The sequence below is a fragment of the Microcebus murinus genome, chromosome 2 (assembly GCF_040939455.1).
Source record: "Microcebus murinus isolate Inina chromosome 2, M.murinus_Inina_mat1.0, whole genome shotgun sequence".
NCBI lineage: Eukaryota > Metazoa > Chordata > Mammalia > Primates > Cheirogaleidae > Microcebus > Microcebus murinus.
Window position 1 is genome coordinate 19,507,554 of NC_134105.1, and position 11,650 is coordinate 19,519,203.

The following is an 11,650-nucleotide window of genomic DNA, read 5'->3' on the forward strand; positions in this document are numbered from 1 at the left end:
ATTTTATGAGACAGAATCTCGCTTTGTTGCCCAGGCTAGAGTGAGTGCTCCGTGGCATCAGCCTAGCTCACAGCAACCTCAAACTCCTGGGCTCAAGCGATCCTTCTGCCTCAGCCTCCCGAGTAGCTAGGACTACAGGCATCCGCCACCATGCTCGGCTAATTTTTTCTATATATATTTTAGTTGGCCAGTTAATTTCTTTCTATTTATAGTAGAGACAGGGTCGTTCTTGCTCAGGCTGGTTTCGAACTCCTGACCTCGAGCAATCCACCCGCCTCGGCCTCCCAGAGTGCTCGGATTACAGGCGTGAGCCACCGTGCCTGGCCTTTTGCATTAACTTTGTAAAATATTGTATTAAAGTATCAGCAGGATGGTGACCATGGAAGTCGAAGTCCGCTAAAGAATGTGTAACTCTGGAGACTCAGACTTGTGGGGGGAGGGGGGTAATGAAACCTTAAAATTTGTACCCCCATAAATATGCCGAAAAAAAAAAAAAGAATGTGTAACTCACTTGCCATAATGAAAAATAGATTATTTAATTACTGAGTTTTTTGGTGTCCCCTTAATTTTGCACTCCAGGTGAGTGCCTCATTCACTTGACCCTAGTCCCTGCTGTCTGCACCTTGTACGCTTGACACATCAGCAGCATTCAGTAAATATTCTTTGAAGTTACAATCACTTTATTTTTAAGTTGAGCTATAATATACACAGTAAAGTGAAAAAATAGTAAGTGTAGTGCTGAGATCCTTAATTGTCCAGCACATTATGCTAAGCAGTCCAGGGCGTCTTCCCTTTCCACACTCAGGTACCTGACAAAAAGAAGTCTTTGTTTTATAACACTCTCTGCTCTTTTCTCTGCAGTTCCGTTCCTCAGGCTCACCCCCCAACCCCCGACAGCGCTGCTCTGAGGTCAAAGTTTAAACATCTCTTTCTTCAGTCCTACCAGTTCCAAGACATTTCCTACACAAAAACATCTCCAGGTCGTCGAACTTGAAGAAAATATTGTCCTAGACAACAGCCTATGACACCAACGCTCGCTGGCAGCTCCCAGAGGACACCACCTCTCATTCGGCGGCACCGAATTTTGCGCATGCGCCTCTGCGTGCTAGGCAGCAAAATGAGATAGCTCGCCCTCTCGGCATCCTTACTTTGCTAGACGTCGGCTTCCTGCCGGAAGTGGGAAGAAGAGGAAATTGGGTGGTTGCAACCGTCAGGGGGTTTGGCGACCTGGGTTAACCTGAAGGTTGGGGGTAATTGTCGCTTGAAGGCTCTGAGTTGCGCAGGTGGATATAATTCCTGGCTTTGCGAGAAGAAGCTAGAGCGCGCAGGAAGGTGTGTTTCTAGTGTAAGTGGTCACGTGTCCTGGATGCCGGCTTAGGAGGACCTGAAAGAATTTCACGCTTCCACCTAACTTGCTTTAAAAGGCATTTTCCGAGAGGCACAACGTCTAGTTTGGTCCAGGTTCTGTCACTGACTTGCCGTGTGCGTCCTTGTGCCTCTATCTGTCAATATCATCATCTATAAAATGAAGGGAAGACAAGGTTCCTTAAATCACTTTTACTGAATTCTGAATGTTATTGCATGTCCATTATGTCCTTTGAGCCACATAACCTCGGGGGTTAAATATCGTTGGCCCCGTTTTATACGGAAGATATTGAATTCCAGGGTGAGAAGATACATGACTTTCTCAAGACTGCACAAATCACTTTTGGAGGTTTCAGAACTTGAGACTAGAAACTAAAGACTAGAAGGATATGCTGTAGCTCCATGATCAGAATATTTGAATATTTCTGTAATTTATGTTTATCTTTTATTTATATTTCAGTTCCTGGAACTGGCCCTAAAAGCTGATACTCACTTGAATGAATGAATGAATTTTGATGTCAAGGCCAATGCCATGGCAGATCTGGTGTCACTCCACCATTCTGATGTATAAACAAGTATAACTCTTTTCTAGGTGTATCTTGTGCCTTATCTGACTGGGGGCTCTCAGTCCAGTTCTGTTGTCTTCCATTTAATCAGATAGACACCATGGAGGCACCTCCAGTCACCATGATGCCCGTCACTGGGGGCACCATTAACATGATGGAGTACTTGTTGCAGGGTAAGTAAATCCGGGAGCTTGGATTACCTATTTTCCTCTTTTCTGTTTTTTTTCTTTGGAGATGATGGACTATTATACAAAGGCAACCTGCTTGGTTTCTGGCACCCAGTATATAACAACTATTTTTTTAATTGTTACTTTAAATTATGGCTTCAGGCCGGGCGCGGTGGCTCACGCCTGTAATCCTAGCACTCTGAGAGGCCAAGGCGGGTGGATTGCTCGAGGTCAGGAGTTCAAAACCAGCCTGAGCAAGAGTGAGACCCCGTCTCTACTATAAATAGAAAGAAATTAATTGGCCAACTAATATATATAGAAAAAATCAGCTGGGCATGGTGGCATATGCCTGTAGTTCCAGCTACTCGGGAGGCTGAGGCAGGAGGATCGCTTGAGCCCAGGAGTTTGAGGTTACTGTGAGCTAGGCTGATGCCATGGCACTTACTCTAGCCTGGGCAACAAAGCGAGACTCTGTCTCAAAAAATAATAATAATAATAAATAAATTATGGTTTCATGTGCATTAAATTTGTCATCTTGAACATTTTAAGTGTACAGTTAAGTAGTGTTAAATATATTCACATTATTGTACAAAATCTCTAGAACTTTTTCATCTTGTAAAATTGAGTCTGTACCTATTAAATATTAATTCTCCCGCCCCTCTACTCCCAACCCTTAGCAACCACCTTTCTACTTTCTGTTTCTGATTTTGACTACTTTAGAAACCTCATATGAGTGGAATAATACAGTGTAACTGGTTTATTTCACTTAGCATAATGTCATCAAGGTTCACCAATGTTATAGTATATGATAAAATCTCCTTTTAAAAGGATGTATAGTATTGCATTGTATGTCTATACCACATTTTAATTCATTCATCTGTTGATGGAAATTAGGGTTGCCTCCGACTCCTGGCTGTTGTGAATAGTGCTAAGGTAAACATGAGTGTGCAAATATCTCTTTGAGGTGCTGTTTTGAATTGTTTTGAGTATATACCCAAAAATGGGATTATTGGATTATGTGGTAATTCTAATTCCATGACCCAGAATGAAAGGTGAGACTCAATAGTGCTTTTTCCCTCTTCAGGAAGTGTTTTAGATCACAGTTTGGAAAGCCTTATCCACCGCCTTCGTGGTTTGTGTGACAACATGGAACCTGAGACTTTCCTTGACCATGAGATGGTGTTCCTCCTTAAGGGCCAGCAGGCCAGCCCATTTGTTCTGAGGGCTCGGCGCTCTATGGACAGGGCAGGGGCACCCTGGCATCTACGCTACCTAGGACAGCCAGAAATGGGAGATAAGAATCGCCATGCCCTAGTGAGAAACTGCGTGGACATTGCCACATCTGAGAACCTCACCGATTTCTTGATGGAAATGGGCTTCCGCATGGACCATGAGTTTGTCGCCAAGGGACACTTATTTCGTAAGGGCATCATGAAGATTATGGTGTACAAGATTTTCCGCATCCTAGTGCCAGGGAACACAGATAGTACTGAGGCCTTGTCACTCTCCTATCTTGTGGAATTAAGTGTTGTTGCACCGGCTGGGCAGGACATGGTCTCTGATGACATGAGGAACTTTGCTGAGCAGCTGAAACCTCTGGTTCACTTAGAGAAAATAGACCCCAAAAGGCTTATGTGACTAAGAAGGTCTGTGCATCTTTGGGGCCTGTCCTCACCTATTAGAAAAAAGATGTTTTAAATGCCCCATTTTCACTACTGCCACCCAAGTAGTCTTCCTTCAGGAAGAAGGACAGTGAGGATTTAGTTGGTTCTTTGCACTGTTTTCCTCAGGTGGTGATTTCACTTTCATGACAGCCTTTCTGTAATAAATTAAAGGCTCAGTATAACATGGAAAATCCATCTAATCCTTCTGAATAGCGAGGAAAAACTGGAATAAATTAGCTTTTAGAAAGAAAAATCTGTTTCACCATGTGTGTATAAGATTGATAATGTAGAGACTATGAACTTGTGTTGTACAGAAATAAAGGATATGAAAAGAAATGTCTATATAATTCTGTAATTCTGATTTTTACTCCCTTATCCTCCTAATTTGGGATGGATTCATTACTAGTTGCAGCAAAAAACAATTAACAGTTCCTAGTTTTAATTTTCATAGTATGATAGTTTTTACCTTTCATAAAAGTAGCACATTTGTTGTTGAAAAATTTTAAAATACAGTACAGACAAAATAATAAAAATAACATCCTATTATCCAAAGAGATATGCTAGTTCTACTTTGGTATATATCCTTCTGGTTTTTTTTTTGTTGTTGTTGTTTTTGTAAATTTATATATATAAGATATTTTATAAAAATATCCCATAAATACTGGTTTATAATCTTTTTTCAGTAATTTATTATTAACATCTTTCCAGGACATTAGTCTAGGGTGTCCTTTTGTAAAAAAAGAAATAATAACTCAATTTATTGAGTTCTTATGTGTGAGTGCTATCCTAAATGCTTTAGGTATTTTAAAACAGGAAAATGAAGGCCAGGCACGGTGTTTCATGCCTGTAATTCCAGCACTCTGGGAGGCTGAGGTGGGAGGATCACTTGAGGTCAGGAGTTCAAGACCAGCCTGAGCAAGAGAGAAATCCCATCTCTACTAAAAATAGATAATATTAGCTGGACATAATGTCACATGCCTGTAGTCCCAGCTATTCAGGAGGCTGAGACAGGAGGATCGCTTGAGCCCAGGAGTTTGAGGTTGCTGTGAGCTAAGCTGACATGATGGCACTCTAGCTGGGGTGACAGAGGGAGACTGTCTCAAAAAAACAAACAGGAAACTGAGATGCAGAGAGATTAACTTTCCCTAGGCTATACAGCTACTATTTGGCAGAGCTGGTATTTAAATGTTGACAGTTTTAATTACTATTTGTATTTTATCATATGGATTTTCCATAAATTAATTGATTCTTCTACTTTTGGATTTTTTGGGGGGAGTGGCAGGGAGACAGGGTCTTGCTTTGTTGCCCAGGATAGGGTGCAGTCATCATAGCTCACTGCAATCTACTTTTGGATTTTTAGTTTGATTCCAATTTTTTGCTTTTATCAATATTCCTATAACACTAGTGGTTTTAATTAAGTCTTTGTTGAGATATGTGATTATTCTTGAGGATAAATTCTAGGGAACTGTAAAGGGTCTACGCTACTGTAAGACTTCTGCGGTGAATTTCCAAATACCTTCAAGCAATGTCCCAGTTTCCACTCCTACCAACTGTAAATGAAGTTTCCAACACTATTGAAACACTGGGTCTTACCATGAAAATTTGTTTTTCCCATTTAATGATAAATGGTAACTAGCTTTAATTTTTTTAAAAAGTATTAATTAACAAGGTTTAAATTTTTAAATGCTTATTGGTCCCTGGTGGTCTAGTGGTTGGGAAAAATAAAATATTTATTAGACATCTTATGTGAATTCCTTTTTTTGTACTGATTGTTGTTTGTCTTTTCCTTATTAATTTGTAAAGAGCTTCTTTATAACTTTTCCCACTTAACATTTGACTTAATGGATTTTCTTAACAGTTCTTAGTGGGATAAATAACAGTTTATCCCACTAAACTAGTTTATCCCATAAATAACAGTGGGATAATCAACAGATCTTAGTTGATTATTTTAATACTTGTAATAGAGTTTTTAAAATCCTGGAGAGTGTGTGGTTTGCTAAAATTGTAGGTTACTCAAAGTTTTTCTTTTCCTCTGGAAACTTCACTTAGTTATCTCAGCTGAATGGCACTGGACAACTCAGAATTATCTTTGAATCTAAGTCACTTGAAAGAGTACATGAACTAAACATCCCTCTGTTAGGATGCTTTGGGCTGCAAGTAACAGATAACCTATCCAAAACTGCCTTAAACGATAAGGATAGTATTATCGTACCTAGTGGTAAATTCCAAGACTGAGTGACTCCTAAGTCAGTTAGCTTGTGGTTTCACAAGCACTGGGATCTTTTTCTTGGCTTTCCCCTACATGTTTGCAAAACAATTTCCCCTGCCCCACCCCCACTTTCCCAAATTGCAGATTGCAGAAGTGAGTAAATCTTATTCCTCTTTCACAGCATATTAGTGTAATGCTTCAGGCAAAGCCCCTGTCTTGTTTTGTAGTCTTCCTCTTTATTTATAAATTCTACTCTCATTCCCTCTATGCTCTAGACACCCACTCTGATATGTTCGATGTATGCTTGTCTTGTAAGTAGAGTTATGTGAATATGTTCAATTCATTAAATTACACTAAACTGTTTTGGTTTTTCATTTAAGTTTTTTCAATCTTTTGCTAATTCCATGACCCAGAATGAAAGATGGGACTCAGTAGTGCTTTTTCCCTCTTCAGGAAGTGTTTAAGATCACAGTTTGGAAGGCCTCATCCACCGCTTTCGTGGTTTATGTGACAATGTAGAACCTAGACTTTCCTCGACCATCAGATCCTGTTCCTCTTTAAGGGCCTGCAAGCCAGCCCATTTGTTCTAGGCCTGGCCCAAGTTTATAGCACAATAAATGATATTGTTCCTTTTCTTAGTTTAAAAAATTAACAGTGTCTTTGTGATATGTTCTTGTTGCTATTTGGAAACCTAATTCATAACTCCCAACTTGCATATGCTTTCATATTAACAGTAGTAATATTAATGTTTAAATAGTGCTTAACTCTGTGAAAGGTGCTTTAGATGTTTGAATTCATGTACTTCTCACAACAACACTATTAGGGTTGTTATTATTCTCATTTTATAGATGAGAATAAGGCACAGAGGCCGGGCACAGTGGCTCACGCCTGTAATCCTAGCACTCTAGGAAGCTGAGGTGGGCAGATCGTTTGAGCTCGGGAGTTTGAGACCAGCCTGAGCAAGAGTGTGAGACCCCGTCTCTACCAAAAATAGAAAAAATTAGTCTGGCATGGTGGCGCATGCCTGTAGCCCCTGCTACTTGGGAGGCTGAGGCAGGAGGATTGCTTGACCCCAGGATTTTGAGGTTGCTGTGAGCTAGGCTGACTCCATGGCACTCTAGCTGGGGCAACAGAGTGAGACTCTGGCTCAAAAAAGAAAACAAAACAAAAAAATAAAAGAGAATGAGGCACAGAGAGATTACTCAAAAATTGTTTCCTATTGTCCAAAGTAAGAGCTAGTAAGTGATGGACCCTGAATTTCAAATCAGGCAGTCTGTCTTCAGAATCCAGGCATATAAGCTCTGTGTATCTACCATGTTTACTTCATTCAGTCGCTTGATGATAGAAACCTAGATTGCCTTCAACTCTTCACTACCATGAAAAATGTTAAAATAAGCAAATTTGTAGATTAGTGTGAAAATTCCCCTGGTCCATATAGCTATGGTCATGCTCAAGTTTGCTGGATATTGCCAGATTACTTTTCAGAATGGCTGTACTGTTTACTTTCCTATTGCCAGTGAGAAAGAACTCATATCCATATCCTCACTAGTCCTTAGTGTTATCCATCTTCCTAATTTTGCCAGTTAAATGGATGTAAAGTGGCAGCTCTTGGTTGTTTTGATTTGCATGTCTCTGATTATAATTAAATTTGAGACTTTTTTCAGTTGCTTGTATGTGATGGTATATAGACTTCTTTAGTATGTGACACTAAGGTAACTATATTCTTTGCCCATTTTTTCTGTTTGATTTCCTGTCTTATTTATTTGCAGGATCTTTGTATAGTCTAGACATTAATCCTTTGTTTTAAACATTGCAAATGTCTTCTTTCAGTCCATCACCTTCCTATTAACTTTATCTGCAATGTCATTAAATAAGTAGATGTCCTAAATTTTGATCTTATGGTTTGGAGTCTTTTTTAGGAAGTCTTTATTTACCCTAGGTAACATCGATTTTTTTCCTGTATTTTCTTACATTAGATTTATAGTTTTAACTTCAACATTTAAGTCTTTAATCCATCTGGATTCCATCTTCTATATGGTTTTAAGTAAAAATCCAGCTTTCTTCTCCCTACAGTGAAATACTTATTCTATCACCATCTGAAAAACAATCTTTGCAATCTAGCATGTCAAACACATTAGGTTTCCATGTATACACTTTATTTTTAAGCTCTGCATTCTATTTCATTGGTCTTTTTCTTTGTTTCAGTGCCAGCAGCACAATGTTTTTATTACTGTGGCTTTGTGGTGGAGCCAGTTCTACCAGTAGGGCAGGTACTACACTACTTTTTAAAAATAGATTTAGCTTTCATAGACCTTTATCCTTCTATATTCATTTTAGAGTGAGTTTTAAATAGTTTTTCAACATTGCTACTGGAATTTCATTGAATATGTATAGATTAATTTGGGAGAGAACTAACATCTTTGCATGGAACACTCCCTCCCCAGAATTCAGCGTGGCCGGTTTCCTTTACCTCTTTTAGCTCTCTGCTAAATTTCAGGGAAGCCTTCCTTGGCCATCCAAAATTAAGTAGCACACTAAGTCCCCATCACTCTCTACTTTCTATTCCTGTATCTTATTTACGTTTTTTCATAGCATTTATTACCATCTGACTTTATTCACTGCTTCTCTACTAGAATGTAATATTAGTGATGGCAGATGCTTTGTTTTGTTCTCTGCTATATCCCCAGCACCTCCAAAAGTGCCTGGGCTTCTGGTAGGTGCTCTGAATATTAAGTAAATAAATAAAGTTTTGCACTGTTTGGGTTATCCCAAGTATGGCAGATCTTCTTATGTCCCTGAATAGAGTTTAAAGTTTTTTTCTTGATAAATTTCTTGGGCATTGCTTTTAGACTAATTAGTGTAGACCAGCAGTCAGCAAACTATACTTATACATGTCTGCCTGCTGCCTGTTTTTGTAAATAAAGCATTATTGGAACACATCTACATTCATTCATTTACATATTATCTACATCTGCTATTGTACTATAAGAACAGATTTGAGTAGCTGCAATACAGAGCACATGGTTCTCAAAGTGGAAAATATTTTCTGTCTGGCCCTTTACAGAAAAGTTTGCTAATTCCTACAATACACTGTACATGTAGTTTCATTGCTGTTGTAGATAGTATATTTTTATTACATTTTTAAGGTAGTTATTACTGGTATAAGAACATTATTGATTTTTTTTTTTTTTTTTTTTTGGAAACAGAGTCTCACTCTCTTGCTCTGGCTAGGCTAGAGTGCAGTGGCATCATCATAGCTCACTGCAACTTCAAAGTCTTGGGCTCAAGCAATCCTCCTGCCTCACTTCCTGAGTAGCTGGGACTACAGGCAAGCACCACCATGCTTGGCTAATTTTTTCTATTTTTAGTAGAGATGGGGTCTCTCTCTTGCTCAGGCTGGTCTCGAACTCCTGACCTCAAGTGATACTCCCACCTTAGCCTCCCAAAGTGCTGGCAATTCAGGTGCCAGCCACTATTGATTTTTGTTAGATAATTTCTATTCTTGCAAATGTTCTTAATTCTTTTATAATTCCAATAGTTTTCCTGCTTATACTGTTTTGTTTTCCATATAGACTGTCATATCATTGGCAAGCAATAGCAATTGCATCTCTTCCCTTTCTACTTTTACATACCTCTTTCACCTAAAAGAATTGGCCAGACTCCACACTCTAGGTAACACTAGTGTTAATAGTGAGCATCCACAGCTTAGTCCTGATCTTAATGCTGCTGCATCAGGTTTCTCTATTAAGTGTGAAAAAAGAGATGTGATTTTTTTATCCTTTGATCCATCAATTTAGTGATTTATATTGACAGATTTTCTGCTGTTGGACGATTGTTCTACTTCTGGGATAACTCATATGCATCATGATTTTTATCTTTTAAATATCTTATTGAATTTGGGTACCTATTATTTTATTTAGGATGTTTGCATTGTGGGTTCCTTAGTTGCCATTCCAAGATCTATGCAATGTGACTCTTCCTTATTTTTCCCACCTTTGCTGGAACTGCAAGCTCAGCACTGTGCTGGATGCTAGGTTACAACAATGGCTACGATATAGCCCCTGTTTTTTCTTTTCTTTCTTTCTCTCTCTCTCTTTCCTTTTTTTCTTTCTTTGACAGGATCTTGCTATGTTGCCCAGGCCAGTCTCAAACACCTGGGCTCAAGCGATCCTCCCACTTCAACCTCCTGAGCAGCTGGTACTACAAATATGCCGTGCCTGGCTTTAGAGTACCTATTTTTAGTAGCTGCCGTTGTAACAGCAGAAACAGACATTTATACAATTTGTACATAAAAGCTATGTGAACAAAGGGCTCCTTCCCAAAGTGAATTAATCTTTAGCACTGAACAAGCTTGCTCTTATGCATTATCTTTCTTTTTTATTTATTTTTTAATTTTTAAGTTGACAAATAATAATTGTACATATTCATGAGTTAAATAGTGATGATTTACAATATATAATGTATAGTGATCAGATCACGGTGATGAGCATATCCATCATCTCAAACATTTATCATTTCTTTGGGTTGGGTGCAGTCAATCTCCTCCTTCTAGCTGTTTGAAACTATGTAATTTTGTTACCTGTAGCCATCCTACTTTCTTTTTCTCTTTTTTTTTTCTTTGAGACAGAGTCTCACTTTGTTGCTCAGGCTAGAGTGAGTGCCATGGCATCAGCCTAGCTCACAGCAACCTCAATCTCCTGAGCTTAAGCGATCCTATTGCCTCAGCCTCCGGAGTAGCTGGGATTACAGGCATGCGTCACCATGCCCAGCTAATTCTTTGTATATGTATTTTTAGTTGGTCTATTGATTTATTTCTATTTTTAGTAGAGACGGGGTCTTGCTCAGACTGGTTTCGAACCCCTGACCTTGAGCAATTCTCCTGCCTCAGCCTCCCAGAGTGCTAGGATTACAGGCGTGAACCACCACGCCTGGCCTGTATTATCTTTCTAATACCCTTTCACCATTGCCTTTTCAATTCATCTCTGCCTATGTGACTCCTACACAGCCAAAAAGCAAGATCAAACAATGGAAAACATGTAATGCAATGGTTAAGAGCTCAAGCTTGAGTGATATATGTAGGCTCCAATTCTAGCCATCGCTTTACTAACTATGTGACCTCAGACATATTGCGTTACCTCGCAAAGAATCCATTTCCTCACCTGTCAAACTGAGAATAATGATACCTTCATTGCAAGAGGATACGGTGAACTAAACTGTGGGATGATTTTCAACACAGAGCCTGATGGGCACTAGGATTTTCCCTTTCTGTCCTTCTGTGATCATTCCTGGACAATAAGAAGGTCACATAAGTCTCTTTCCTCTGACCTCCCACTTTTGACAGCAGCTAAGTAGCATCACTCATTTCATATTTCATCATGTTCCTTGTCTGTATATTTTGGTTTCCAGCTCTACCATTTAATAGCTGTTCATATCTTGGGCAAGTTATTTAAACTCCCAGCAAGTCTATTTTCTCATCTGTAAAACAAGCATAATTGTATGGTTATCCCTGTTTCATAGGGTTTTCATATAAATTAAATGATCAATATGCATAAATACCTAGCAGAGTGTTTGGTAAATAAGTGTTTAATACATGTTAGCTGTTCTCAATTTTAGTATTATTGACAAGACTGTATGCTTCCTAAGGGGAGGAATTATGTTTTGTAGTATAGCGTAATGACT

At 39.0% G+C, this 11,650-nt stretch overlaps 1 protein-coding gene across 3 annotated transcripts; it reads left to right on the top strand.

The window, feature by feature from the left end:
- The first annotated feature begins 1,196 nt into the window (after positions 1–1,196).
- Positions 1,197–5,507, top strand: MED18 (mediator complex subunit 18). 3 transcript variants are annotated; one of them, XM_012750657.3, is made up of 3 exons: positions 1,197–1,332; positions 1,958–2,104; positions 3,183–5,507. In XM_012750657.3, exons 2-3 carry the CDS (start codon positions 2,032–2,034, stop codon positions 3,734–3,736), a joined length of 627 nt encoding a protein of 208 aa, XP_012606111.1. In that variant the 5' UTR covers positions 1,197–1,332; positions 1,958–2,031; the 3' UTR covers positions 3,737–5,507. The 3 variants fall into 3 exon arrangements, with proteins under 3 accessions (XP_012606111.1, XP_012606110.1, XP_075851826.1); XM_012750656.3 differs by having other exon boundaries at positions 1,210–1,345; XM_075995711.1 differs by having other exon boundaries at positions 1,214–1,345; positions 1,826–2,104.
- Positions 5,508–11,650: the final 6,143 nt, after the last annotated feature.

Bases quoted from the DNA above. Each gene is read 5' to 3' on its own strand.
- MED18 (XM_012750657.3), top strand. From the start codon at position 2,032: ATGGAGGCACCTCCAGTCACCATGATGCCCGTCACTGGGGGCACCATT. The intron at 2,105-3,182 runs GTAAGTAAATCC...TTCCCTCTTCAG, and splicing joins GATGGAGTACTTGTTGCAGG to GAAGTGTTTTAGATCACAGT.